At 42.1% G+C, this 27,337-nt stretch overlaps 1 protein-coding gene across 1 annotated transcript in view; it reads left to right on the forward strand.

Annotated features, from left to right (window-relative positions):
• LOC126284311 (uncharacterized) overlaps nucleotides 1–27,337 on the forward strand; it is a 50,785-nt gene that overhangs the window by 15,062 nt on the left and 8,386 nt on the right. Inside the window, exon 2 of the mRNA XM_049983145.1 lies at nucleotides 10,881–10,939. Within this exon, the coding sequence (XP_049839102.1) occupies nucleotides 10,883–10,939 (57 nt within the window). The 5' untranslated portion in view covers nucleotides 10,881–10,882. The remainder of the gene's footprint in view (nucleotides 1–10,880; nucleotides 10,940–27,337) is intronic.

Raw genomic sequence — 27,337 nt, forward strand, 5'->3', positions numbered from 1 at the left:
AGTATACCATCGCAGGCGCTCCTGTCAGTGATGCAGCGTCGAGGGTAACCGCAGCCATGGTCTCCGAGATTATGCTGCAAATGTCGTTGAACTGTTTGTGCAGATGGTTGTTGTCTTGCAAACGTCCCCATCTGTTAACTCAGGAATCAATACGTGGCTGCACGATCCGTTACAGCCATGCGGATAAGCTGCCTGTCATCTCGACTGCTAGTGATACGAGGCCGTTGGGATCCTCCACGGAGTTCCGCATTACCCTCCTGAACCCACCGATTCCATATTCGGCTAACAGTAATTTGATCTCGACCAACTCGAGCAGCAAATTCGCGATACGATAAACCGCAATCGCGATGGCTACAATCTGACCTTTATCGAAATCGGAAACGTGATGGTACGCATTTCTCCTCCTTACGCGAGGCATTACTACAAAATTGCAACAGGCAACGCCGGTCAACTGCTGTTTGAGAATGAGAAATCGGTTGGAAACTTTCCTCATGTCAGCACGTTGTAGGTGTCGCCACCGGCGCCAACCTTGTGTGGATGCTCTGAAAAGCTACTCATTCTCAGGTCACAGCATCGTCTTCCTGTGTTAAATTTCGCGTCTGTAGCACGTCATCTTCGCGGTGTAGCAATTTTAATGGCCGGTAGTGTATTTATAGTGGAACAAATCATCCTTTTTTTAGTAACTATCATGGCTTACACTCCTTAATTGCCCTGGTGAAGAGCAACAGTTGCTTGTGAACTTTGCTTGAGGTGTGATGTTGGCCTATGTACGGGAGTACTTGCAAAACTTAGGCATATTATTATAATTGGGCGTTTCAGACAACGAATCGTTAAGTACTGACCAACAGAACTACAGCATGCCCGAGAATTTTGTAAATGATTTATAGTGGTAACAGGCGGCCGGGGTGGCCGAGCGGTTTTAGGCGCTACAATCTGGAACTGCGCAACCGCTAAGGTCGCTGGTTCGAATCCTGCCTCGGGCATGGATGTGTGTGATGTCCTTAGGTTAGTTAGGTTTAAGCAGTTCTTAAGTCTAGGGAACTGATGATATCAGTAATTAAGTGTCATAGTGCTCAGAGCAATTCGAACCATTTTTTGAAACTCTGTAATTAACATCTATACGGGGGCAGTATTGGACCCACGCATCGACTCAATCATAAAGTTTTCAGTAATATAAAATATATCAGTTAACGCATTCAGTGTAAATATCGCTAGTGACACGCAAAATGTCCAAACGCTAATCTGTCTCACGCCACAAATATTGTAGCATTTGAGTGTTGGCGCTTTGAAAATTTGAATGATGCGTTCACAAAATATAAGCATATCCGGCACATATTTGGCATACACTTTCGTATTCACAAACCTACATAAGAAAAATGATTTATTGGGGTGATGTCGCGCGATCGTGGTGGCCATGGGATAGGGGTGTCCCAGTGCATCAGTACAGCAGTTCTTCATCCAAAGACGCTCTGACTCGTGTTGTCGACTGATGCGGTGCTCCGCCTAGTAGAAACATTACAGTGGGTCTTTTGTATCTCGAGCTGATGCGATGGCCAACTCACTGTTATGGATGCTGATCGTGTAAAGACTGTCGCGGTGTTCTCAACAGTTTCTACAGACGTTGATAGTCCTCCGCTTCTTTTCTTTTATTTCTAAAACAAAAATGCATCCATTTCTCATCCTTGCATCGTGGTTGGAGTTTTTGAGTCAGAAGGGCACACAACCCATTGTGCTTTTCCATGTATTGCTGTCGCCATTTTACGCTTTAATCGACTGCGGTGCTTCCAGAGGCAAATTCACTAACTGAAACACATAGTCATAGAAACTTAACGATGTTTCTAAGACGCTAAAATACAATATTAGAGACATGTAGCATGATAAAAGATAATACCTGTTTAGAAACGAAGTAAACTGTCTTGGACGCCCTGTATTTCAGTTTAGGTAAGTAAGCGCGGCGCTCAGGAGCGTCGACCGAGTAATGGCAGCTTATCGCTTATCGCTCGTATACGATATTGTTTCGTTAATCCTGGAAAATCAAGACGAGTATCAGCATAAAGATAACACTGTCTTCCACGAAGACTTTTACTGAAAAACATTACCTTCAAAGCTGCCTTACGTCCTGGTTTGTCCGTCAAACGACATGTATTCAATTCTAGTTTTTAGTGAGGTATTACATGTGCGCCCATGTCTGTATTTTACAAACCACTGTTTAGTGTACGCCGGAAGGAACGTCCTATTGTACGAGCTATAAGGTTTTCTTCCCTTTCGATTCTCGTATGGTGCCCGGAAATAATGACTGTTTAAATGGCTCCGAGCATGTTGTAATTATTCTAATCCTATCGTCAAGATCCCTGGCGGAGCGAAACATGACGGTTCTGGGGGTGGGGTGGTACGATATTCCTAGAGCCGTCGTTTAAAGCAAATTCTTCAAACTTCGTAAGTAGCCTTCTGAAGATAGCTTACATCTATCTTTAATAACCTGCAGAGTCTGTTTCTTGAGCATTCCTGTGACATCTCACACGGATCAAACAAACCTGTGGCTATTCGTGTCACCTCTCTTTGTATGCGTCAGTCTCATTTGGTACGGATTCCAAACACTTGAGCAACATTCTAGGATGGGTCGCACGAGTGATTTCTAAGCAATATCTTTTGTAGACTGTTTCCATTTCATTTTTTTAATAAAACAAATGTAATAAACGTCTGTTACAGTATTATTCATGCCTACGTATTTTCAGCTCTCTGTTGCTGGAAGGCTCCGAGTTGTAGCGTGCAACTACGTCGGTGTGTAACGTAATCATGTGGAGCACGAGAAACAGCTTGCAGTAATTGAATTTCGAATTCGAAGAGTTTGTCCGCGTATGGAGCGCCTCCCCCTTCAACGTAACAACGCCAGACCACACACGAGCGCCGCAACATCTGCAGCAAAGCGACGCCATGGGTTCACTTCATCGATCATCCTCCGTACAGTCCCCACTTGACCTCATTGGATTTCCGTCTGTTGCCCAAACTTAAATAACACCTTAGAGGACTTCACTTTGATAATGATCAAGTGGTACAGGCAGAGGGGAGGTTTGGCGGTATCAAAAAACTAGTCCCTCGTTGAGAGAAATGTGTTCATTGACAGGGTGACTATGGTGAGAAGGAAATGTGTAGACATGAAGAATATAGATGCAGAATGTCAATAACGTATAGAGTTTTCACACAAAAATATCGGAAGCATCACTTTCGATCTATTCCCCAAACATTTCTGAACATTTGAAGAAAGTTTCCAATCTTTGTTCCTCTTTTAAATCTTATCAAGATCTGAATGAATATTTATGCAGCAGCTTTTCGGCTGTACTTCTTATAGATAACGGTATTGTCAGCAAAAAGTCTGAGGTTACTATTAATATCGTCTACAAGAACATTAATATGCAACAAGAACAGCAACACACTTCCTTGTAGCACAACTGAAACCAGTTCTACATCTGTCGATGACGTTCTGTCCGAGATAACGTGCTTCGTTCTCCCTTTCAAAAACTCCTCAATCCAGTCACAAATTTCCCCTTCAGTTACACATGCAGTACAGTGACGGAAAACTTGTAAAACAGAAGCACTGGTGACATTTATATAATTTCTGTTTCTTTGTAGCAGTCAGAAGCCGTGAAATGGACTCTTCCTAACTGATACTGAATTATCGTTTCTCCTCATGCTTTCGTAGTTTAAATGGCCGAGGTGGCCGAGCGGTTCTAGGCGCTACAGTCTGGAACCGTGGGACCGCTACGGTCGCAGGTTCGAATCCTGCCTCGGGCATGGATATGTGTGATGTCCTTAGGTTAGTTAGGTGTAAGTAGTTCTAAGTCCTGGGGGACTGATGACCTCAGAAGTTAAGTCCCATAGTGCTCAGAGCCATTTGAACCATTTAAATGGTGAAAATACTTTTTAGGCGACAGTCAACAGTGGAAATATATTGAAGGAAATGCATGACATACTACTGTACTGTCAATTAGTATTCATTCCGATCGATTTCGATGGTTGACCGTTATCCAGAAAGAACCAAAAACAAAAGCGTTCATATGTCATATACCATGCAACACGAGAATAACATCTTTATTGCAGTCAGAGTTAGTGTGCACAACGCGATCAGAAAGCTTTTGTTGTGCGCAGTAATTGTGGCTGCGATAAGTGAGCTACTCTCACGTCATGTGAATGCTTTTGTTTTTCGTTCCTCTTGGATGAAGGTAGAGGACCGAAAGCGGTCTGAATAAACATGTATTCACAATAAAGGAGTATGCCAGGCAATTCGTTCAGCTTCGTTTCACTCTGGCATACGCTGTGGTTACCTCTACGGCAACTAGCCTTGTTAAACTTCTGTAACATAACTTTAATAGCTCTCTTAGCAATTAAAGAATGTGTGTATAAAATAGTCAAAATGATTAAGAGAAAGCATAGGACAACAGATTTAAATTGAAAATGTGTAATTACTTTCATAATATAAGAAGCTTTTGCTTTTGGAAGTCTTAGAAGTACGTGATATGCGGCTCTGAAATTATTATTGAGTCCAAGTCGTCTACCATCTTGAAGCCACCTTCTTGAATTTATTTGATATAATTATAGTTCTGCAATGTCATCTGTTTCACGCAAGCATGTAAAATTTCACTAGAATCGGATGATTTCATAAAACAACGGCATCTAAGCTGTAATTAAACTTTGACCGGCGGTAATACTTAGACTGTAAATCGTTCAGCTATCTTCGGGGCTATCCGTTAAGACTGACGGAACAGCACTGACGCCCACCTTACATACACGCAGAACTAGCAAAGTGCACGGCTGGTAACTGTGGAAGAAACAGCACATGAGCGGGAGACACCTTCTGTGAAGGATGTAGTTAAAAACTTTTTCGGCAGGGAAACAGCACCATTGTCTACGAGAATTAACTCTGCCGCATTCCACATTTTGCCAGAGTCAGTACTGTCAACACGATAAACCTTGACATAATATGGAATGTGGCAATGGCAATAGTTAATTCGCAAGGACAACGGTACTGTGCCCCTAGCGCTTTACTTTGACTCTTTCCACCTCGGGCCGAAGATGGCTGAACCGTTTACAGCGGAAATACTAGGGGTAATCAGTACGCAATGAAACGCATTTTATTCTGAAAGCAGATTGGTTTTATTCGGTATTTCAATATACCATGCTATTTTCCACTCTATTGGCTATAAAACCCTATTTTTCAACATACACTACTGCCATTAAAATTGCTACACCGCGAAGATAACGTGCTACAGACGCAACATTTAACCAGCAGGAAGAAGATGCTGTGATATGCAAATGATTAGCGTTTCAGAGCATTCGCACAAGGTTGGGGACGGTGGCGACACCTACAACGTGCTGACATGAGGAAAGTTTGCAACCGATTTCTCATACACAAACAGCAGCTGACCGGCGTTGCCTGGTGAAACAAAATGAAACATTATTGTGATGCCTCGTGTAAGGAGGAGAAATGCATACCATCACGTTTCCGACTTTGATAAAGGTCTGATTGTAGCCAATTGCGATTGCGGTTTATCGTATCGCGACATTGCTGTTCGCGTTGGTCGAGATCCAGTGACTGTTAGCACAATATGGAATCGGTGGGTTCTGGAGGGTAATACGGAACGCCGTACTGGATCCCAACGGCCTTCTATCACTAACAGTGGAGATAACAGCCATCTTATCCACATGGCTGTAACGGGTCAGGCAACCAGGTCTCGATCCCTGAGTCAACATATGGGGACGTTTGCAAGACAACAACCATCTGCACGAACAGTTCGACGACGTTTGCAGCAGCGTGGACTATCAATTCGGAGACCACGGCTGCGGTTACCCTTGACGCTGCATCACACACAGGAGCGTCTGCGATGGTGTACTCAACGACGAACCTGGGTGCACGAATGGCAAAACGTAAGTTTTCGGAAGAATCCCCGTTCTGTTTACAGCATCATGATGGTCGCATCCGTATTTGGCGACATCGCGGTGAACGCACATTGGAAGCTTGTATTTGTCATCGCCATATTGGCGTATCACCCGGCGTGGTGGTATGGGGTGCCATTGGTTACATGTCTCTGTCACCACTTGTTCGCAATGACGACACTTAACAGTGGACGTTATATTTCAGATGTGTTACGACCCGTGGCTACCCTTCATTCGATCCCTGCGAAACCTTACATTTCAGTAGGATAATGCACGACCGCATGTTGCAAGTCCTGTATGGGCCTTTCTGGATACAGAAAATGTTCGACTGCTGCCCTGACTAGAATATTCTCTAGATCACTCACCAATTGGAAACGTCTGTTGAATCGTGGCCGAGCAACTGGCTCGTTACAATAGGCTAGTCACTACTCTTGATGAAATGCGGTATCGTGTTGGAGATGCATGGGCAGCTGTACCTGTACACGCCATCCAAGAAAATGTTCGACTGCTGCCCTGACTAGAATATTCTCTAGATCACTCACCAATTGGAAACGTCTGTTGAATCGTGGCCGAGCAACTGGCTCGTTACAATAGGCTAGTCACTACTCTTGATGAAATACGGTATCGTGTTGGAGCTGCATGGGCAGCTGTACCTGTACACGCCATCCAAGCTCTGTTTGACTCAGTGCCCAGGCGTATCAAGGCCATTATTACGGCAAGAGGTGATTGTTCTGGGTACTGATTTCTATGCACCCAAATTACATGAAAATGTAATCACATGTCAGTTCTAGTATAATATATTTGTCCAATGAATACCCGTTTATCATCTGCATTTCTTCTTGGTGTAGCAAATTTTAATGGCCAGGAGCGTATTCTTCGTAGAGCGCGACGGCCTTACGCCACCTTAATAGGATTGAACGTCAAACGTAATAACCCCTTGAGAACCCCATCGCTATGACTTTAACGGCTGCCGGTGCGGCTTTGAACATTTTCTCCGGAAGCGAGCTGATGTGGCCTCTGTTTATGGATAGCCGCTTTGTATCCATTTCGAAGAGATGAACCCATGTTTCATCGAATGTGACGATTTTCCACCATAAAAAAAATTTAAAAAAATATTCACGATCAGCCTCATGAGGCGCAAGCAGTTCCTGACAGATGGTCCTTCGTTGCTCCTTATGGTCTTCTGTTACGCAAACGGAAGTCAGCGAGCACGCAACTTGGAGTACCCCAACAGGGGACGAGTATATCAACAGTACCAACAGAGACGTCCAGTTGTGCAGCGGGGTGTTTGATTGTGATCCGTCAATCATCTACAATGAGAGTGTCCCCACGTTCCAGCACTGCAGCAGTCACAGGAGTGAGATGCCTGCAAGCAAACGGGAAATCGGACAGGTTCGTGCGACCTTATTGCGATGTAGACAGACTCCTCGCCTAACGACACATTGTTCTTCTGTTCACTGCCAGGTCTTCGTAAGCAGCCGCCTACGAATACTTTTGATACTCTAGTTTTCCGCCAAAGGAAACTCAATGACAGCTCTCTGCTTGGAACGCACCTTCGTCACAGGCGCCATTTTGAACGTTGCATGTAACGCCGCCACATATCGGAACTTCATGAAACTGTAAGGACTGTAGCGGGAATGTTGTACGATGTCCCACAGCAAATTCCACATTTTTTCAACCCAAGTTGGGCGAGAAAAAAAAATTAATTGTGTTACTTATTGAACGCTCCTCCTATTAGCAGCGGGCAAAGTTTGGTTGCATCAGAATTCTTATAACATTATGAATGAAGTATACACCAAGAGAACAAGTAGATTTACCCAACTGGATGAAATTTAGCGGCATAAATATGGTTTAAAGTTTTCGAACCACGAATGTCCTGGATCGAAGGAAGAATGATGGTTCTCTAGGGCATTCAGTTTACTAGAAACCCACTCATACTGATTTGTACCTGCAAGCATCGAGTTGCCATCACGCATCGCAAACCATGAGTTTACTTAAAACACTTCTTCATAGAGCTCATACTGTCTCAGATCTAGATAGCTTACCTCAAGAACTAGCCCATCTAAAGACAGTATTCAGCGAAAATGGATATTCCATCCGGCCGATTAACAGGGCACTAACAGTTAAAACTAAGTAGCTGGAAGAGGAGAACATACCGAAACAATCTTTAGCTTTTATTCCTTTCGTTGGCAACTGCATAAAGTGTCATCACTTCTGTCTCTCAGCTGGTCGTAGGGTGTGTTCCAAAAATGAACAGCATAGAGATAAAAGTGATGACACTTTCTGCAGGACCTGACCATCATTTTGCAGGACAATGCTCAAGCACGTGCAATGCAAGCTGTTACTGATTTGTTTGACTGATGGGGCTGCTAAGTGCTATACCACCTACTGCACTCCCCTGACTAAAGCCTTATTAAGTTCAACTCGATTTCTAAACTGAAGGAAAGTTCACGGCTTTCGCTTCAGAACTGCTACAAATTCGTCGGGCAATAGACCGCGCCGCAAGAACTGTCAACACAACTGGCACTGCTAAGAATATCCTACGACTTCCACATCGCTTTCAACGGGTTATACACAATGCTGGTGACTGCTTTGAAGGTCAGTAAAACTTTGAAACACGTTTCTATTTTGTAAGAGCTGTAAATAGTTGCCACCATTAAAGTTCCAACCCTCGTATGGGACCATCCCTACACTTTCTTACAACTGTCGCCAGGAGGCAGACATATCCTGCAATCTGCGTTGAAGAAAACCTGACGTTCCTGATACACTTTGCATTCCGAATGTTCTCTTGATCACGTTCTTCACAGATCAAGTTTCTGGACAAGGATTGCATAGTATTTTGTAAAGAAAGCCTAGAGTCCAGATTTGTTCTGTACAGTCTGTTGAACATTCTCGGTCGACAAAGCCTTCCTAGTTGGTTTAGAAAGGTCGAGTGCAGTTCTGTTGTACTCTCCTAATGGTACGTAAGAGCCATAACTTACAGGTAGCGATTATCATCTCCGGTGTTGACCCCTGGTCAAATACTGCGGTACAGATATTCAGTGTCTTCAGATAGTTGTCCGTCCGACATACACTACTGACCATTAAAATTGCTACACCACGAAGATTACGTGCTACAGACGCAACATTTAACCGTCAGGAAGAAAATGCTGTGATATGCAAATGATTAGCGTTACAGAGCATTCACACAAGGTTGGCGACGGTGATGACACCTACAACACTGTGGTGCACGCTAATTTGGTGGATACCTCACTATGCCTAAAACCCTTCTCCCGTCCAGCGACAAGGCACACATCGCGTCAGCTTGAAATGACTTTTCAGTTTTCCTTAACAGAGTGATTCGTGTAGAAAAGGCGCGCCGACCCGATCTCTATTGCAGGCTCAATCTTCTTTAGTAAACTGCGCTGACAAGAGGGATTACTTCGACATTGCTTACGCAGGTGTCAATACGTAGCACTTTCATGTTGTCAAAAGAGTTCTGAGAAAAAGATTTGCGATTTAACAGCACGAGCTATGCAAGTCATGATGGTGAAATAAAACGTTATGGAGCAGCTTATAAATTAAAGTTTGTATGTTTTCTACGTACAAAGTATGCCGGGGTGCAATCACCTTTGTATGTCACTAAAACATCTGAAATGGAAGGTACCATCTTGTTTCACCCCATGGTGGTTCTAGAATGGAGTGACCTTAGATATTTTAGAAACTCATTCAGACTTCTCTTTCTATGTGGCTACATGACAAGTACGGAGATACGTCGGCTTTACTATGACCTGTTTAGAAAAGTTCTCTGCGAAGTTATGTTTATATAATTTCGCTATCGCAGATGTTACGGTGTGTTCGACAACCATTACGTCGTCCTGTTTATAGCAATTTAGACGGAACAAAAAGCAAGCTGAGATGACCAAGAGCTCGAACAGACTTCTCATCGTGGTTCCAAGCTGCTCCATAGTATGTTTTATGGACTCGTCCAGTTCTGAAGAGAACACTGTATCGACACTTGTCATCGAAGCGTCGCTGCAAAAAATGCCCAAATTCATATGGTGTTTGCACTTCCCTACGTGTGGGCTTTGTAATACTGTTTAACGGGCTCTAATCTTATACCGATGTAACATTCAATGAACAGCCCTCCGCTTTTTGAGTCACCCCGTTATTGTGCAAACATCTTATCACAAGATTAAAACTGTGTGCCCGACCGAGACTCGAACTCGGGACCTTTGCCTTTCGCGGGCAAGTGCTCTACCATCGGAGCTACCGAAGCACGACTCACGCCCGGTACTCCCAGCTTTACTTCTGCCAGTACCTCGTCTCCTACCTTCCAAACTTTACAGAAGCTCTCCTGCGAACCATGCAGAAAGGCAAGGGTCCCGAGTTCGAGTCTCGGTCGGGCACACAGTTTTAATCTGCCAGGAAGTTTCATATCAACGCACACTCCGCTGCAAAGTGAAAATCTCATTCTGGAAACATCCCCCAGGCTGTGGCTAAGCCATGTCTCAGCAATATCCTTTCTTTCAGGAGTGCTAGTTCTGCATGGTTCGCAGGAGAGCTTCTGTAAAGTTTGGAAGGTAGGAGACGAGGTACTGGCAGAAGTAAAGCTTTGAGTACCGGACGTGAGTCGTGCTTCGGTGCTCAGATGGTAGAGCACTTGCCCGCGAAAGGCAAAGGTCCCGAGTTCGGGTCTCGGTCGGGCACGCAGTTTTAATCTGCCAGGAAGTTTCATATCAGCGCACACTCCGCTGCAGAGTGAAAATCTCATTCTGGATCTTATCACAAGAGTTAACCAACTCTTAAGGATGTCCACTATCTAATACAATGTAATATGCTGTCTGTATTACAATCTAATTTAAAGACTTGTTCTTTCAAAATTTGTTGACAAAAATAAGAAGGAAAAATAAAAAAGGGTTCAGATTTACAAATGTATTGCTTTAATAACTAAATATCTTCTCTTTCAGAAATGGCTGTTACGGATCTTATCAGGAGCCCACCTTTTATAATCAAAGTTGTTGAACTGGTGAGTATTCTTCTACTATCGTTCTTCAGAATAGTATTTGTATCAGAAATAGATAGTTTCAACATGGAAAACTGAACATTAACAACAGAGACAATACGCTTTCTTTACGAAAGAGCGGGCAATTTCTACATCTTCTGTTTGTGGTACTGCTACGTCTTATTGCCAAATAGTATCACACACAGTGTGGGTTGTTGATTGTTGTATTCATCTCTTTATCTCCCCCTACAATTCTGACGCCCACCTACCACCACAGTTCCCTACAATACTAAATTAGTGATCCCATAATGTCTCAGAACGTATGCTCTCAACCGATACCTTATTTTAGTAAAGTTAAGTCGCAAATTTCCTTTATCACCATCTCTCAAAATGGCTCTGAGCACAATGCTACTTATGAGGTAACCAGCAGCCTAGAACTTAGAACTAATTAAACCCAACTAACCTAAGGATATTACACACATCCATGCCCGAGGCAGGATTCGAACCTCCGACCGTAGCTGTCGCTCGGTTCCAGACTGTAGCGCCTAGAACTGCTCGGCCACTCCGGCCGGCTCTCACCATCTCTCTTTTAGTACCCCTTCACGAGTTACATGATCTGCCCATCTAATCTTCAGCATTCTTCTGTAGTATCACATTTCAAAAGTTTCCATTCTCTTTTGTCTGAAATGTTCATCGACCACGTTTCACTTCTACACAAGACTACACTCCAGACAAAATCTTTCAGAAGACAATTCATAATGCTTAAATCTTTATTCGAAGGTAATAAATTTCTCTTATTTAGAAACGATTTTCATGCCATTGCCAGTCTACATCTTAGATCCTCTCTACTTTTGCCATCATCAATTATTTCGCTGCACAAATAGCGGAACTCGTCTATTACTTTCAGTGTCTCGTTTCCTAATCTAATTCCCTGAGCATGGCCTGATTCCATTCTGTTACATTTAATTAATTGTTTTTATTTTGTTAATATTCATCTTCTATCATCCCTTCAATACATGATCTATCCCTTCCACTTCTCTTCCAATTTATTTTCTGACTCTGACAGAATTAAAATGTAATCGACAAACCTGATTTTTTTTTTTATTTTTCCTCCCTGAACTTTGATTTCTTCTCCAATTTTTTTTGATTCCCTTTACTGTTTTCTCAATGCACACATTGCAAAGTTTCGGGTAAAGGCTACCAACCTGTCCTACTCACATCCCCATCACTGCCTCCGTTGTATGCCCCTCGGCTCTTATAACTGCCGTCTGTTTTCTGTACTTTATAACATCTCTCACACTTTATTTTACCTATTATACCTACAGAATTATGAAGATTGTATTTCAGTCGGCATTGTCTAAAGTTTCTCCCGATCTATAAATGCTATAAAAATCTGTTTGCATTTTCTTGCCGCGCGGGATTAGCCGAGAGGTCTTGGCGCTGCAGTCATGGACTGTGCTGCTGGTCCCGGCGAAGGTTCGAGTCCTCCCTCGGGCATGGGTGTGTGTGTTTGACCTTAGGATAATTTAGGTTAAGTAGTGTGTAAGCTTAGGGACTGATGACCTTATCAGTTAAGTCCTGTCCGCCCCGGTAGCTGAGTGGTCAGCGCGACAGACAGTCAATCCGAAGGGCCCGGGTTCGATTCCCGGCTGGGTCGGAGATCTTCTCCGCTCAGGGACTGGGTGTTGTGTTGTCCTAATCATCATTTCATCCCCATCGACGCGAAAGTCGCCGAAGTGGCGTCAAATGGAAAGACTTGCACCTGGCGAACGTTCTACCCGACGGGAGGCCCTCGTCACACGTTTTATTTATAGTTAAGTGCTATAAGATTTCACACACATTTGAACATTTATTTTCCTTAGTCTATCTTCTAGCAGAAATCAGTGTTTCTACATCTACATCTACATCTACATCTACATCTACATGACTACTCTGCAATTCACATTTAAGTGCTTGGCAGAGGGTTCATCGAACCACAATCATACTATCTCTCTACTATTCCACTCCCGAACAGCGAGCGGGAAAAACGAACACCTAAACCTTTCTGTTCGAGCTCTGATTTCTCTTATTTTATTTTGATGATCATTCCTACCTATGTAGGTTGGGCTCAACAAAATATTTTCGCATTCGGAAGAGAAAGTTGGTGACTGAAATTTCGTAAAAAGGTCTCGCCGCGACGAAAAACGTCTATGCTGTAATGACTTCCATCCCAACTCGTGTATCATATCTGCCACACTCTCTCCCCTATAACGCGATAATACAAAACGAGCTGCCCTTCTTTGCACCCTCTCGATGTCCTCCGTCAATCCCACCTGGTAAGGATCCCACACCGCGCAGCAATATTCTAACAGAGGACGAACGAGTGTAGTGTAAGCTGTCTCTTTAGTGGACTTGTTGCATCTTCTAAGTGTCCTGCCAATGAAACGCAACCTTTGGCTCGCCTTCCCGACAATATTATCTATGTGGTCCTTCCAACTGAAGTTGTTCGTAATTTTAACACCCAGGTACTTAGTTGAATTGACAGCCTTGAGAATTGTACTATTTATCGAGTAATCGAATTCCAACGGATTTCTTTTGGAACTCATGTGGATCATCTCACACTTTTCGTTATTTAGCGTCAACTGCCACCTGACACACCATACAGCAATCTTTTCTAAATCGCTTTGCAGCTGATACTGGTCTTCGGATGACCTTACTAGACGGTAAATTACAGCGTCATCTGCGAACAGTCTAAGAGAACTGCTCAGATTGTCACCCAGGTCATTTATATAGATCAGGAACAGTAGAGGTCCCAGGACGCTTCCCTGGGGAACACCTGATATCACTTCAGTTTTACTCGATGATTTGCCGTCTATTACTACGAAGTGTTTCTTCACGTGTTCCTATATTTATGCAGAGTAAAACCTGATCTTCCCCGAAGTTAGCTCCTATCACTTTTCCATTCTTCTGTAAATAATCCGTGTAAGTATTTTCAGACCATGACTTATTAAACCGATACTTCGGTAATACTCATTTTCATCTACATCTGTTGTCTTTGAAATTCTCCTTTATGTCTCAGATATTCCGCCTGTCTCATACATCTTGCGCAAAAGGTATAACAGATATGTTGTGGCAGGCTGACCCAAGGAAATCAGTAGTTCAGAGCGAATTTTGTCTACTCAGGGACCTTCTATTGGCTTAGGTCTTTCTGCTCTGTCGAAATCTTCATGCAATGTCATATCTCCCATCTCATCTTCACCTGTATCCCCTTCCCTTCCTATAATAATGCCTCCAAGTTCATTTTCTTCCTACAGACCCTCTATATACTCCTTCCATCTTCCACCTTTCAGCTTGACCTTCTTTGGATAGTACTGTTTTTCCATATGGGCTCTTGACATTCATGCAGCTGCTTTTCGTCCCTCCAAACGGCTCTTTAATTTTCCTGCCAGCGAAATCTTTCTCCTAGTTGTTCTTGTGGTCTTCAGTCCTGAGACTGGTTTGATGCAGCTCCCCATGCTACTCTATCCTGTGCAAGCTTTTTCATCTACCAGTAGCTACTGCAACCTACATCCTTCTGAATCTGTTTAGTGTATTCATCTCCTGGTCTCCCTCTACGATTTTTACCCTCCATGCTGCCCTCCAATACTAAATTGTTGATCCCTTGATGCAACAGGACATCTACCAACCAATCCCTTCTTCTAGTCAAATTGTGCCACAAACTCCTCTTCTCCCCAATTCCATTCAATACCTCCTAATTAGTTATGTGACATACCCATCTAATCTTCAGCATTCTTCTGTAGCACCACATTTCGAAAGCTTCTATTCTCTTCTTGTCCAAACTATATATCGTGCATGTTTCACTTCCATACACGGCTACACTCCTTACAAATACTTTCAGAAAGAGCCTTCCTGACACTTAAATCTATGCTCGATGTTAACAAATTTCTCGTCTTCAGAAACGCTTTCCTTGCCATTGCCAGTCTACATTTTATAGTCTCTCTAGTTCGACCATCATCAGTTATTTTGCTCCCAAAATAACAAAACTCATTTACTACTTTAAGTATCTCATTTCCTAATCTAATTCCCTCAGCATCACTCGGATTAACTCAACTACATTCCATTATCCTCGTTTTGTTTTTGTTAATGTTCATCTTATATGATCCTTTCTAGGCACTGTCCATTCCGTTCAACTGCTCTTCCAAGTCCTTTGCTGTCTCTGACAGAATTATAATATCATCGGCGAACCTCAAAGTTTTTATTTCTTCTCCATGGATTTTAACACCTACTCCGAATTTTTCTTTTGTTTCCTTTACTGCTTGCTCAATATACAGATTGAATAAAATCAAAGAGAGGCTACAACCCTGTCTCACTCCTTTCCCAACCGCTGCTTCCATTTCATGCCCCTCGACTCTTACAACTGGTTTCTGTACAAATTGTAAATAGCCTTTCGCTCCCTGTATTTTACCCCTGCTCCCTTATGAATATCAAAGAGAGTATTCCAGCCAACATTGTCAAAAGCTTTCTCTAAGTCTACAAATGCTAGAAACGTAGGTTTGCCTCTCCTTAATCTATTTTCTAAGATAAATCGTAGGGTCAGTATTGCCTCACGTGTTCTAACATTTCTACGGAATCCAAACTGATCTTCCCCGAGGTCGGATTCTACCAGTTTTTCCATTCGTCTGTAAAGAATGCACATTAGTGTTTTGCAGCTGTTACTTATTAAACTGATAGGCTGGTAATTTTCACATCTGTCAACACCTTTTTTCTTTGGGATTGGAATTATTATATTCTTCTTGAAGTCTGAAGGTATTTCGCCTGTCTCATACATCTTGCTCACCAGATGGTTGAGTAGTCAGGACTGGCTCTCCCAAGGCCGTCAGTAGTTCCAATGGAATATTGTCTACTCCGGGGGCCTTGTTTGTTTCGACTAAGGTCTTTTACTGCTCTGTCAAATTCTTCACGCAGTATCGTATCTCCCATTTCATCTTCATCTACATCCTCTTCCATTTCCATAATATTGTCCTCATGTACATCGCCCTTGTATAGACCCTCTATTTACTCCTTCCACTTTTCTGCTTTCCCTTCTTTGCTTAAAACTTGGTTTCCATCTGAGTTCTTGATGTTCATACAAGTGGTTCTCCTATTTCCAAAGGTCTCTTTAATTTTCCTGTAGGCAGTATCTATCTTACCCCTAGTGTGATAAGCCTCTACATCCTTACATTTCTCCTCTAGCCATCCCTGCTTAACCATTTTGCACTTCCTGTCGATCTCATTTTTGAGACGTGTGTGTTCCTTTTTGCCTGCTTCATTTACTGCTTTTCTATATTTTCTCCTTTCATCAATTAAATTCAATATTTCTTATGTCACCCAAGGATATCAACTAGCCCTCGTCTTTTTACCTACTTGATGCTCTGCTGCCTTCACTACTTCATCCCCCAAAGCTACCCATTCTTCTTCTACTGTATTTCTTTCCCCCACTTATGCTCTCCCTGAAACTCTGTACAGCCTCTGGTTCTTTTAGTTTATCCAGGTCCCATCTCCTTAAATTCCTACCTTTTTGCAGTTTCTTCAGTTTTAATCTACAGCTTGACACAATAGATTGTGGTCAGAGTCCACATCTGCCCCTGGAAATGTCTTACAGTTTAAAACCTGGTTCCTAAATCTCTGTCTTACCACTATATAATCTATCTGAAACCTGTCAGTATCTCCAGGGTTCTTCCATGTATACAGCCTTCTTTTATGATTCTTGAACCAAGTGTTAGCTATGATTTTAAGTTGTGCTCTGTGCAAAATTCTACCAGACGGCTTCCTCTTTCATTTCTTTGCCCCAGTCCATATTCACCTACTACGTTTCCTTCTCCCCCTTTTCCTACTACCGAATTCCAGTCACCCATGACTATTAAATTTTCGTCACCCTTCACTATCTGAATAATTTCTTATACTTCATCATACATTTCTTCAATTTCTTAGTCATCTGCAGAGCTAGATGGCATATAAACTTGTACTACTGTAGTAGGTGTGGGATTCACATCTATCTTGGCCACAATAATGCGTTCACTATGCTGTTTGTAGTATCTTACCCGCATCCCTATATTCCTATTCATTATTAAACCTACGCGCAACTTTTCATTCTTTTCCTTTTTATCCACCTCTGTTATTAATGCTACCTGTTATGGGTCTCAAACACACTATCACTACTTCGACAGTATTCAAGGAACAATAAAGCGAGCTTTTTGTAAGGCGCCTGCTGCACGAGTGAATATCTGTAGGATTCATCTACTGAATTTCTACCTATGAAACAACCTCTCGTACAATTGTGGCCGCGCTGCTTTGTCTAATGCTTTGTAGTCTAAAATGTAACGGATTAATAGTGGGTCTTTCAGCTACTTATATTCAATAAGTTGCGTTCATTTACGTAAGTCTTCCTGCATTTCGCTACATTTTTCCGGAGCTGCGACATTCCTATGTGAAAGATCATTCCATGATGATCTTGCAACATCCTATCTGCGACATTCCTATGTGAAAGATCATTCCATGATGATCTTGCAAATTTTCAGGGACGATAAAGAAGGGTAGATGTATCAATATGAGGTAACGGACTCTGGTCGGGAACCAGTTATAAGCGAAACTCGTTCAGCTTCCTCTGACAGTGCTATGTGATGTAACACGTATCGGTTCTGTTGTTACTTAGCTTGTACGGTTGGCTACTTTGAGAGGTGGCAGTAGGCACCAAAACAATAAATACATGTTTAGTAAACATGAGCCCTAAAATGCATACTGTAAGAGCTATGAGTACTTGTTCATAGAAGAAATATGTTTCACAGAAGCGATGATGAACAAGTGCTGATGCCCTCAATTTATACATCTGCTGGACTTACTTACTTATTTTGTTCCATACTACCACCACTGAAATTTGCCTACGCTATAATCTTAGCATATAACTCTCGACACGGTCATCTCCTACCTTGTCCACCATCGATGGAAGTTTTTAACATCATACTCTACACATGGCATGGTCTACATATTGGCTCACGGAGCTTCCTCTGTTGCCCGTCAATTCCCGTTTATGTACTATGAACGCTGACGATCGGCCCTTGTGGCCGAGCGGTTCTAGGCGCTCCAGTCCGGAACCGTGCTGTTGCTACGGTCACAGGTTCGAATCCTGCCCGCGCATGGGTGTGTGTGATGTCCTTAGATTAGTTAGGTTTAAGTAGTTCTAAGTCTAGGGCAATAATTCCAATCCCAAAGAAAGCAGGTGTTAACAGATGTGAAAATTACCAAACTACCACTTTATTAAGTCACGGCTACAAAATACTAACGCGAATTCTTTACAGACAAATAGAAAAACTGGTAGAAGCCGACAACGGGGAAGATCAGTTTGGATTCCGTAGAAATGTTGGAACACGTGAGGCAGTACTGACCCTACGACGTATATTATAAGATAGATTAAGGAAAGGCAAACCTACGTTTCAAGCATTTGTAGACTTAGAGAAAGCTTTTGACAATGTTGTCTGGAATATTCTCTTCCAAATTCTGAAGGTTGCAGGGGTAAAACACAGGGAGCGAAAGGCTATTTACAATTTGTACAGAAACCAGGTGGCATTTTTAAGAGTCGAGGGGCATGAAAGGGAAGCAGTAGTTGGGAAGGGACTGAGGCAGGGTTGTAGCTTCTCCACAATGTTATTCAATCAACAAAAGATAAATTCGGAGTAGGAATTAAAATCCATGGAGAGGAAACATAAGCTGAGGTCCGCCGATGACATTGTAATTCTGTCAGAGACAGCAAAGGACTTGGAAGAGCAGTTGAACGGAATGGACAGTGCCTTGAAAGGATCATATAAGATTAACATCGACAAAAACAAAACGAGGATAATGGAATGTAGTTGAGTTAACCCGAGTGATGCTGAGAGAATTAGATTAGGAAATGAGACACTTAAAGTAGTAAACGAGTTTTGCTAGTTGGGGAGCAAAATAACTGATGATGGTCGAAGTAGAAAGGATATAAAATGTAGACTGGCCATGGCAAGGGAATCGTTTCTGAAGAAGAGAATTTTGTTAACATCGAGTATATATTTACGTGTCTGGAGGTCGTTTCTGAAGGTATTTGTATGGAGTGTAGCCATGTATGGAAGTGAAACATGGACGATAAATAGTTTAGACAAGAAGAGAATAGAAGCTTTCGAAATGTGGTGCTAAAGAAGAATGCTGAAGATTACATGGGTAGATCAGATAATTAATGAGGAGGTAGTGAATAGGAATGGGGAGAAGAGGAGTTTTTGGCACAACATGAGTAGAAGAAGGGATCGGATGGTAGGACATGTTCTAAGGCATCATGGTTTCACCAATTTAGTTCTCGAGGGCAGTGTGGAGGGTAAAAATCGAAGAGGGAGAGCAAGAGATGAATACACTAAGCAGATTCAGAAGGATGTAGGTTGCAGTAGTTACTGGGAGATGAAGAAGCTTGCACCGGATAGAGTAGCATGGAGAGCCGCATCGAACCAGTCTCAGGACTGAAGACAACAACAATAACAACAAGTCTAGCGGACTGTTGACTTCAGATGTTAAGTCCAATGGTGCTTAGGGCCATTTGAACTCTGACGGCCTAAATATACTCCACTCTCTGGGTATATCTTAATTTACTTCTACATTCAAAGTTTATGCCCCGTTAAATAGAACGTTCTTTTATCTGCTGGGGTGTTTGAAGTTCAGTCCAAAGACTAGTCAGGTGCACATATTTGTAGACGCTTTGGCTGACGTCGCTGTGTTGTAAAGTTATGGAATATCCTCACATATTAGGACTTAGATGAAGAACTAAATATGCTCCATAAAAACAATTCATGGATACCGCAGACTGCAGTCTTGCGAAACTCATCTCGACATGTTCGTCAATGAGATCCAGAGGACGCTCAGGATGATTTTGTGTTCCCCGAAGTCAGGAAGGCATACCATGCAGTTTCGCTACATTGTCTTGTGGATGAGAATCGAGTGTGATACTAAGACTTATTTAAGCGATACTAAGTAATCCATATCACTCTGGGGGCCTTAAAAAGGTGGATTAATAGAAGAGATAAAGTAGATCCAACGGAGAACATCGTGTTTCGTCTCTAAATAGTTTATTCGGCGAGAAAGCCTCACAAAGGTGTTCCACAAATTCCACTGATAGTCGCTACTGAATTGCCATTATGCATCACGAATAGGTTTACTATAGAAATCAACAGAGCGTACTTTCCGGAAGAATCCGGCTGTATATGATTTACTCCCACATGTGTCCCCCTGTAACGACCACGACAAGAAAATCGGAGGAATTAGACGACATGGCGAGATTTGTCGACGGTCGTTGCTCCCAAGTTCCATTCGCGAATACAACACGGAAGGGAGAGCAAGACAATAGTAACAGCAGTGCATTCCGCCACACTCGCAGGAAACAGAGGTAGACATTCCGTAAGCTCACATTTTTTTATTATGCAACAGTGCGAAACTGTGTTGAAAATCTCCCTGCGACCTATTATGACATATATGGTTTTTCAGAAATAAATAGGTATAAGTTTCATCTTATGAACTTTTATCGGTGGACTGTGGGTAGATATCGGTGCAACATGCTGAATGGACGCTCCTGGCGAACGGCTGGCCCTAATAGGCAGTGTAAAATCTCGAGACAGCAGCCATGCAAGTCTTCTCAAATCAGACTCTATCGCTCCAGGTCTTCACAAAAGGTTGTGGGCGCAGGGGGGGGGGGGGGGGGGGGAGGGCAGGGGGGGGGGGGGCAGGTGGGGGACACGTGATGTAAACCGACGGCAATGCAATGAAAACTTGCGATTCAGATCGGGAAATGAATTCTCGGCACGAAAGGAAGGAACGCTACGGTTTAACAATCATCGTGAATTTTTAAGCTATTTTCTCATGATTGCCGTTTAACAATTACTGTGTTCCGTCTTCTGTAACAGTTACAGCGGGTGGACAAAAATATGGAAACACTGCTTTCTTGAACATAAAGAAAGATACTTGACAAACCTGCAGGTTGTACGTTGTACGTGACCGCGGACTGGACCTGTGCAATGTTATCAATATGTTTTAATTGTCAGTCGTGTGTAAACTGTTGTGGCATGTATGGAGAGAGGCCGAAGTATAACACACCCCTGCTTCCCGGGATTTGTGAAATTACATGTTGACAATGACCGTTAATTATGAATTTTGACCCGTGTCGGGATAAGGCATCCGAATGCGAAGTATAATGATTATTCCGCGGGAAACAGGAGGCATTATAACTTGATCGTTATTGAATGAGTAATTTTCTTCAATAACGATCGGTAAATGACATAACGGAAATAATTTGGAAGTAAATTTTGCCAGTGGAAATTTTCTGGAAAGAAATGATTAAGTTGTAAAAGCAATTAAAATATCGGTCGCCAGCGCAACTGATGAGCGACAGTACTGTTAAGTACCTGAATAATTATGTCAAAAATAAAGATTACCTGTTTGTAGCGCAGCAGGTGGAACGGTAACTTTTACGTAAGTGCTGTGTCAGGCTGAGTAGTCATGTAAAACAATGTCATAACAATGAAACTACACTTAAACATTAATGGCTAACTTTCAACAATTTGTCAGCTAAGTGCAATTCTGCCAACACAGATAATTATCTATGGAGATTTTGAATAATGGACTGTCAAAAATGGCTCTAAGCACTATGGGACTCAACTGCTGTGGTCATTAGTCCCCTAGAACTTAGAACTACGCAAACCTAAGTAACCTAAGAACATCACACACATCCATGCCCGAGGCAAGATTCGAACTTGCGACTGTAGCAGTCGCACGGTACCGGACTGCGCGCCTAGAACCGCTAGACCACCGCGGCCGGCAATGGACTGTCTTTCTGTCTTTAAAATTAGGTACATTGCACAGTTTACTCTACTGATAATGAAATATATTCCCAATAATTGATTAACTATGTTCTGAACAACAAACGCAAAACAAGGATAATGGAATGTAGTCGAATTAAGGCGGGTGATACTGAGGAAAGCAAATTAGGAAATGAGACACTGAAAGTAGTAAACGAGTTTTGCTATTTGGGGAGCAAAGTAACTGATGATGGTCGAAGTAGAGAGGATATAAAATGTAGACTGGCAATGGCAAGGAAAGCGTTTATGAAGAAGAGAATTTTGTTAACATCGAATATAGATTTAAGTGTCAGGAAGTCGTTTCCGAAAGTATTTGTATGGAGTGTAGCCATGTGTGGAAGTGAAACATGGACGGTAAATAGTTTGGACAAGAAGAGAATAGAAGCTTTTGAAATGTGGTGCTACAGAAGAATGCTGAAAATTAGATCGGTATATCACATAACTAATAAGGAGGTATTGAATGAAATTGGGGAGAAGAGGAGTTTGTGGCACAACTTGACTAGAAGAAGGGATCGGTTGGTAGGAGATGTTCTGAGACATCAAGGGATCACCAATTTAGTACTGGAGGGCAGCGTGGAGGGTAAAAATCGTAGAGGGAGACCAAGAGATGAATACACTAAGCAGATTCAGAAGGATGTGGGTTGCAGTAGGTGCTGGGAGATGAAGCTTGCACAGAATAGAGTAGCATGGAGAGGCGCATCGAACCAGTCTCAGGTCTGAAGACTACAACAGTAACAAATGTTTTGAATGATAATAATTCATTAATTGGGGGATTTTCCGGTGGAATAAGCTTTATAGTTTGATCTTGAACTAACTCCAGCTGAATATGCATTAAAATAAATCTTAATAATCAAATTTATTATTTCAGTCTATTATAAAGCTACTACGATTGGAGTAAGCTTATTAAGTGCAACAATTAACTACGATAACCAGTCTGAAATTTACTGTTCACCGTCTATGCAAATAATTTGATAATTAACATATTTTCTCTTGATAATGGCGTGACACACTCGGTTCAATAAGGTAAGGATCAGAAGGAACCTACATGGTGTTATTTTAGGGTGGAATGTAACTGCAACACTTCGATTATAAAGTGCTTGTTATTAATTGTTCGACTTCAGAGAAAAACACAGTCACTGGCAAGCCTTCTACAATTTTATCCTACGAGAATTACGTAGATCTTACTTCCCTCGTTGTCGGTGGATCGACGGAACTCCACGGCAGCGACACAATGTGGCAGCGGGCTTTTACTGTTGTGATTTGGGCCCACAGAGCGCTTCACATTTAAGTCCTCGTTTCTTCAGCACTATGCCCATTAATCCGAAATAACTTGCCCGGCCATGCTTCCAGATATGCCGACCATTACTTTCCCGTCGTACTTAGACCCACACACCAGCCGTTAGACGTAACACAGCTAGGACCAGCAGCACTCGACTGTACTTCTCACTCCGATCACGGCATCACTGCTACTACTACCCGCTGGCGCGCTCCCAAGCCCAGAGGCGCGACAAAAACAATCTCTCTGACTTCAACGTTAACTAAATATGCGCTGACTTGCCAGTGTTAAATATTACATAATTTAAACATAGTATTTGTAATACATGTTTACACTAGACAATACATCGTATACCAACACTTTCATGTGTTACGTAAGCGAAAAAATTCATAGCAAGGACTGCGTGGTAGCGTCAGAGAAATGTGTGGTATTCTAAGAGGCAGCGTATCGATGACTTGTACCGCACACAGGGCAAGAATGAAATTATCATCAATGTCACGGAGCTTAAGAAATTGAGCACTGAATGAATGATAGTGACTGACCGTCATTAAAGACGTTTGACACGATGGGTGACAGGACTATAGCTGCAAAACTCTCTGCAGAACTGAATGTAGCAGTCGTCATCCCTGTCAGAACCAAAACGACACCAATGGAGCTCCATAGGCTAGAAATAGAAGGGCGAGATGGAATTCCGAGAATCCTCGTGACTGATGGAAATGACCGTAATAGGAAAACATGCTTCCATACAATCTAGATTATGGAGCTATGGAAGAATGTCATTTGGTCAGATGAGTCTTGTTTTACACCGTTACTGACTTCTGGCCGAGTTTAAGTCCCAAAAGTGAAATATGGCACAGGTTCGGTGATGACTCAGGCAACTATATCGCGCTATTCCACTGGCGCCACGGATATTCTACAAGGTCGTAATACGGCCAAGGTTTTTGTGACGTCTTTGGGTGATCAGGTCCCTCCCATGGTATAATGTTCGTTCCCCAACGACGATGCTTTTTCTCAAGAAAACAGCGCCTCTGCTCGTATAGCACTCATCATTCAGCATTGGTTTTGTAAGCACGACGATTAACCGTTGCGTTTCCCCTAGCCACTAAAATCACCAGATCTCACTAGCCTTGAGTCTCTTTGGTCTACGTTTTAGAGAGGGGTGCCTGATCGCTATCCACCTCTATCAGACTTATCTGTGTTTCCCACTATTTTGCAGGAACGATGGTGTATGCGCTTGAAAACGACACAGGAACTGTATTTATCCATTCCTGTACGACTGAAGACTGCCTTGAATGTTAACTGGACTGCTATACCATATCAGAAATAGTAATATAATTTTTTTTATGTTCCCCTATTTTAGTCCACACCCGGTATGTACATCTTCACCCAGGTATGTTTCACCAATTTTCTGTTATCTCCAGTGGACGTTTATTTATAACATCAGAAACAATAAACTCATAAGATTCTGCAAATTTAAAGGAAACAGCCCACCAAAAGCGATTTATGCCACCCACAAAATACCTAAATTAATAACGCCGTTCATGGATCTAAATTGGGAAGTTCACAGGACTCCTCTATACAGGGCTATTTTACTAAATGGTGACAAACTGCAGGAAGCGGTCCCTGGGAGAATAAGGAGCAAAGAAATATGGGTATACACCCGGAAATACGTTGCAGGAAAGGCAAATCCCTTTGAAGGTCGAGATAAAAGATCCTTGAAGTACATGTTTCAGTTATGGAAAGCGCATATGAGCACACACTTGGCAAATGGTTGTCTCTTGTCTGTACAAGAGTTTTAGTTCCACACTCAAAAGAGCAGTAACGTTACCCATAACCAGAGCGGGTCTGAAGCAGCACTGAAGCGGATGCCCGCTAATAACGATGTGTGAGGGCGCTGTAAATAGTGAAAGTTCGTTGTCTGCTATCCCTCCTGTTGCTGTAATTTAATGGCTAGCTTCATTCGTAAGTGGAGACATTAGTGAGAACTAATGTTTGAGCCAGGCGTGAAGACGTGTTCAGATAGGCTTACGGTCAAGACGACAGCTCACGAAAAGCAGGTCACCCGAATTCATGTCAGTATATATGCTAGTGATACTTACGGATGTAAAATTCAAGGGATATAAATAGATTTTTAAAAAAAACGCGGCATTTAAACACACGCAGCTAAATTTCATCTGCAGGTGCAGTCATTAGTTTTTGCATAGCTTTCTTGGAATTAGCCACCTGTAATGCCAAACAGCCAGTATAACTTCTTCAACCTTTTCACTATCATGGAATTGCAACACGAATCGGAGAAACGCTTCGACAAACTACAGTCCGAGAATAACGACTAAACCTAAAATGAGAGAACATAATACGTTATATGCTACAAGGTACGATTCTAGATTCAAATAAAAACTACGTAAACCACTCATATTACTATGTTTGTTAAGAAACTGGAAATTATGCTGATGACAGAGACATATTAATCAAGGGCACAAAATAAAACGATACCTGACATTGCTCACGACAAACAATTTTAATCTTTATATAAGAAACATTTATATTATTCAGGTACAAGTAAACAAAAACGTGGTACTGTGAGCCAATCAGAACGCCCCTACTGCAAAACGAATGTTACAGGAAACACTACTACTCTATTTTTCCAGTTTGGTGATAAACTGTAATTGAGGTAACACATGGAGACAAATCAGTTCGGCCTTTTCGATATTAGAATTAATTATCATTGGGTTTAATTACAATGTTCTTAGCATATATACTTTCACTCTCTGTTGTCCAATGAAACTATGATGTTGGCAATGCAACTAATCTGAAAAAGCATTTATCCACGAACAGTAAACGGAGTGAATATTAAGGAAGTAAAGCTGTGAAGAGAAGCGGTGCGTCGTGCTTGTGTAGCTCAGACGATAGAGCACTTGCCCACGAAAGGCAGAAGTTCCGAGTTCGAGTCTCGGTCCCGCACGCAGTTTTCATCTGCCAAGAAGTTTCGTATCAGCGCATACTCCGCTGCAGAGTGAAAATTTCACTCAGCAGTATGAATATTATTTAAATCAGAAAGCCACGTTAGGTTTTCCAAGGCCTCCACAAATCATCTGAACAAGCACATCCCATAACTCAAACCCCTATACCAACAAGATAATTAACCACATACGTCCTCCATGGACTACTGTTGTTAGACCATTTGGGTAGCTATATATTCACGGGTGAGTTGCCGGCCGGATGTCAGTCTGAATTGTTCGTCAGCGCATCTGATGATGGCAACGAGATCGTTTGCCGAAATATTATGTCAGTCGGACACTCACATCCGGACGTTCACCCATAAACTATTTCGTCATGAATTAGACTGGGAAAAGCTGAAGAATCAAAAAGATATCTAGGCAAGTACTAACATACAAAATAGCAATCTGAACTGTTAAACCAGCAAGGTTCTTTTTCCAGGCTAGTAGCTCAGATCCAAGTCTTTAGTCTTTATAAGGACTAACATACCAGATTGATCATCGTTTATAAAGCCTGAAAAGTAGCTTCTAACGGGTACTTCTCACAGTTAATGCATTGCGTAACGTCTTACACATATGCGTAATATTTTCTTCACGATATGATCTATAGATATCAGTTAATGATGTAATGCATGACACAGCTTCATTTATATTTTCCAGTGAATGGTTTAACTGTTCAACTACTACTACTACTACTAGTAGTATTAGTAGTAGTAGCTTTATTCATCTGTAGATCTCTTTTTACAAGGATATAGAACATGTCAAAGCATTCACAAGTTTAGACCAATTTAAATTAATCTAATTCGTATACACATATATTTACATACATATATTTACATACATATATATTTACATATATTTACAGACTTCTAATTAGATCCTACTCCTGATGTACAATACGTCTTTTACAAATAACTTATTAAATAATGTAATGCCACACTGTTCACTCATATCTCAGTATCAGTCACTGTGCACACTATAGACACATTGTTTCATAACACTTCAATCACTACACACACACACACACACACACACACACACACACACAGGTCATCCCTGGGCCATTTTCTGTACCACAACTTCCCATTTGCTCTCCTGAAAAACTGAGTCAGCATCCCTCCATAATGTGTGAGATGTTGAGCTCAGAAAGAGGAAGATGTGTTAGTATTGTGTTATGCATAGCTTGAGGTGAGAGTGCTTCTACAAAGGAAAAAAGAAGGAAAAAAACATAAAGTGAAGGTGTTATGTGGAATGCTGGATGTTTTATAATCATTAT

Source organism: Schistocerca gregaria, chromosome 8 (genome assembly GCF_023897955.1).
Source record: "Schistocerca gregaria isolate iqSchGreg1 chromosome 8, iqSchGreg1.2, whole genome shotgun sequence".
NCBI classification, from domain to species: Eukaryota; Metazoa; Arthropoda; class Insecta; order Orthoptera; family Acrididae; genus Schistocerca; species Schistocerca gregaria.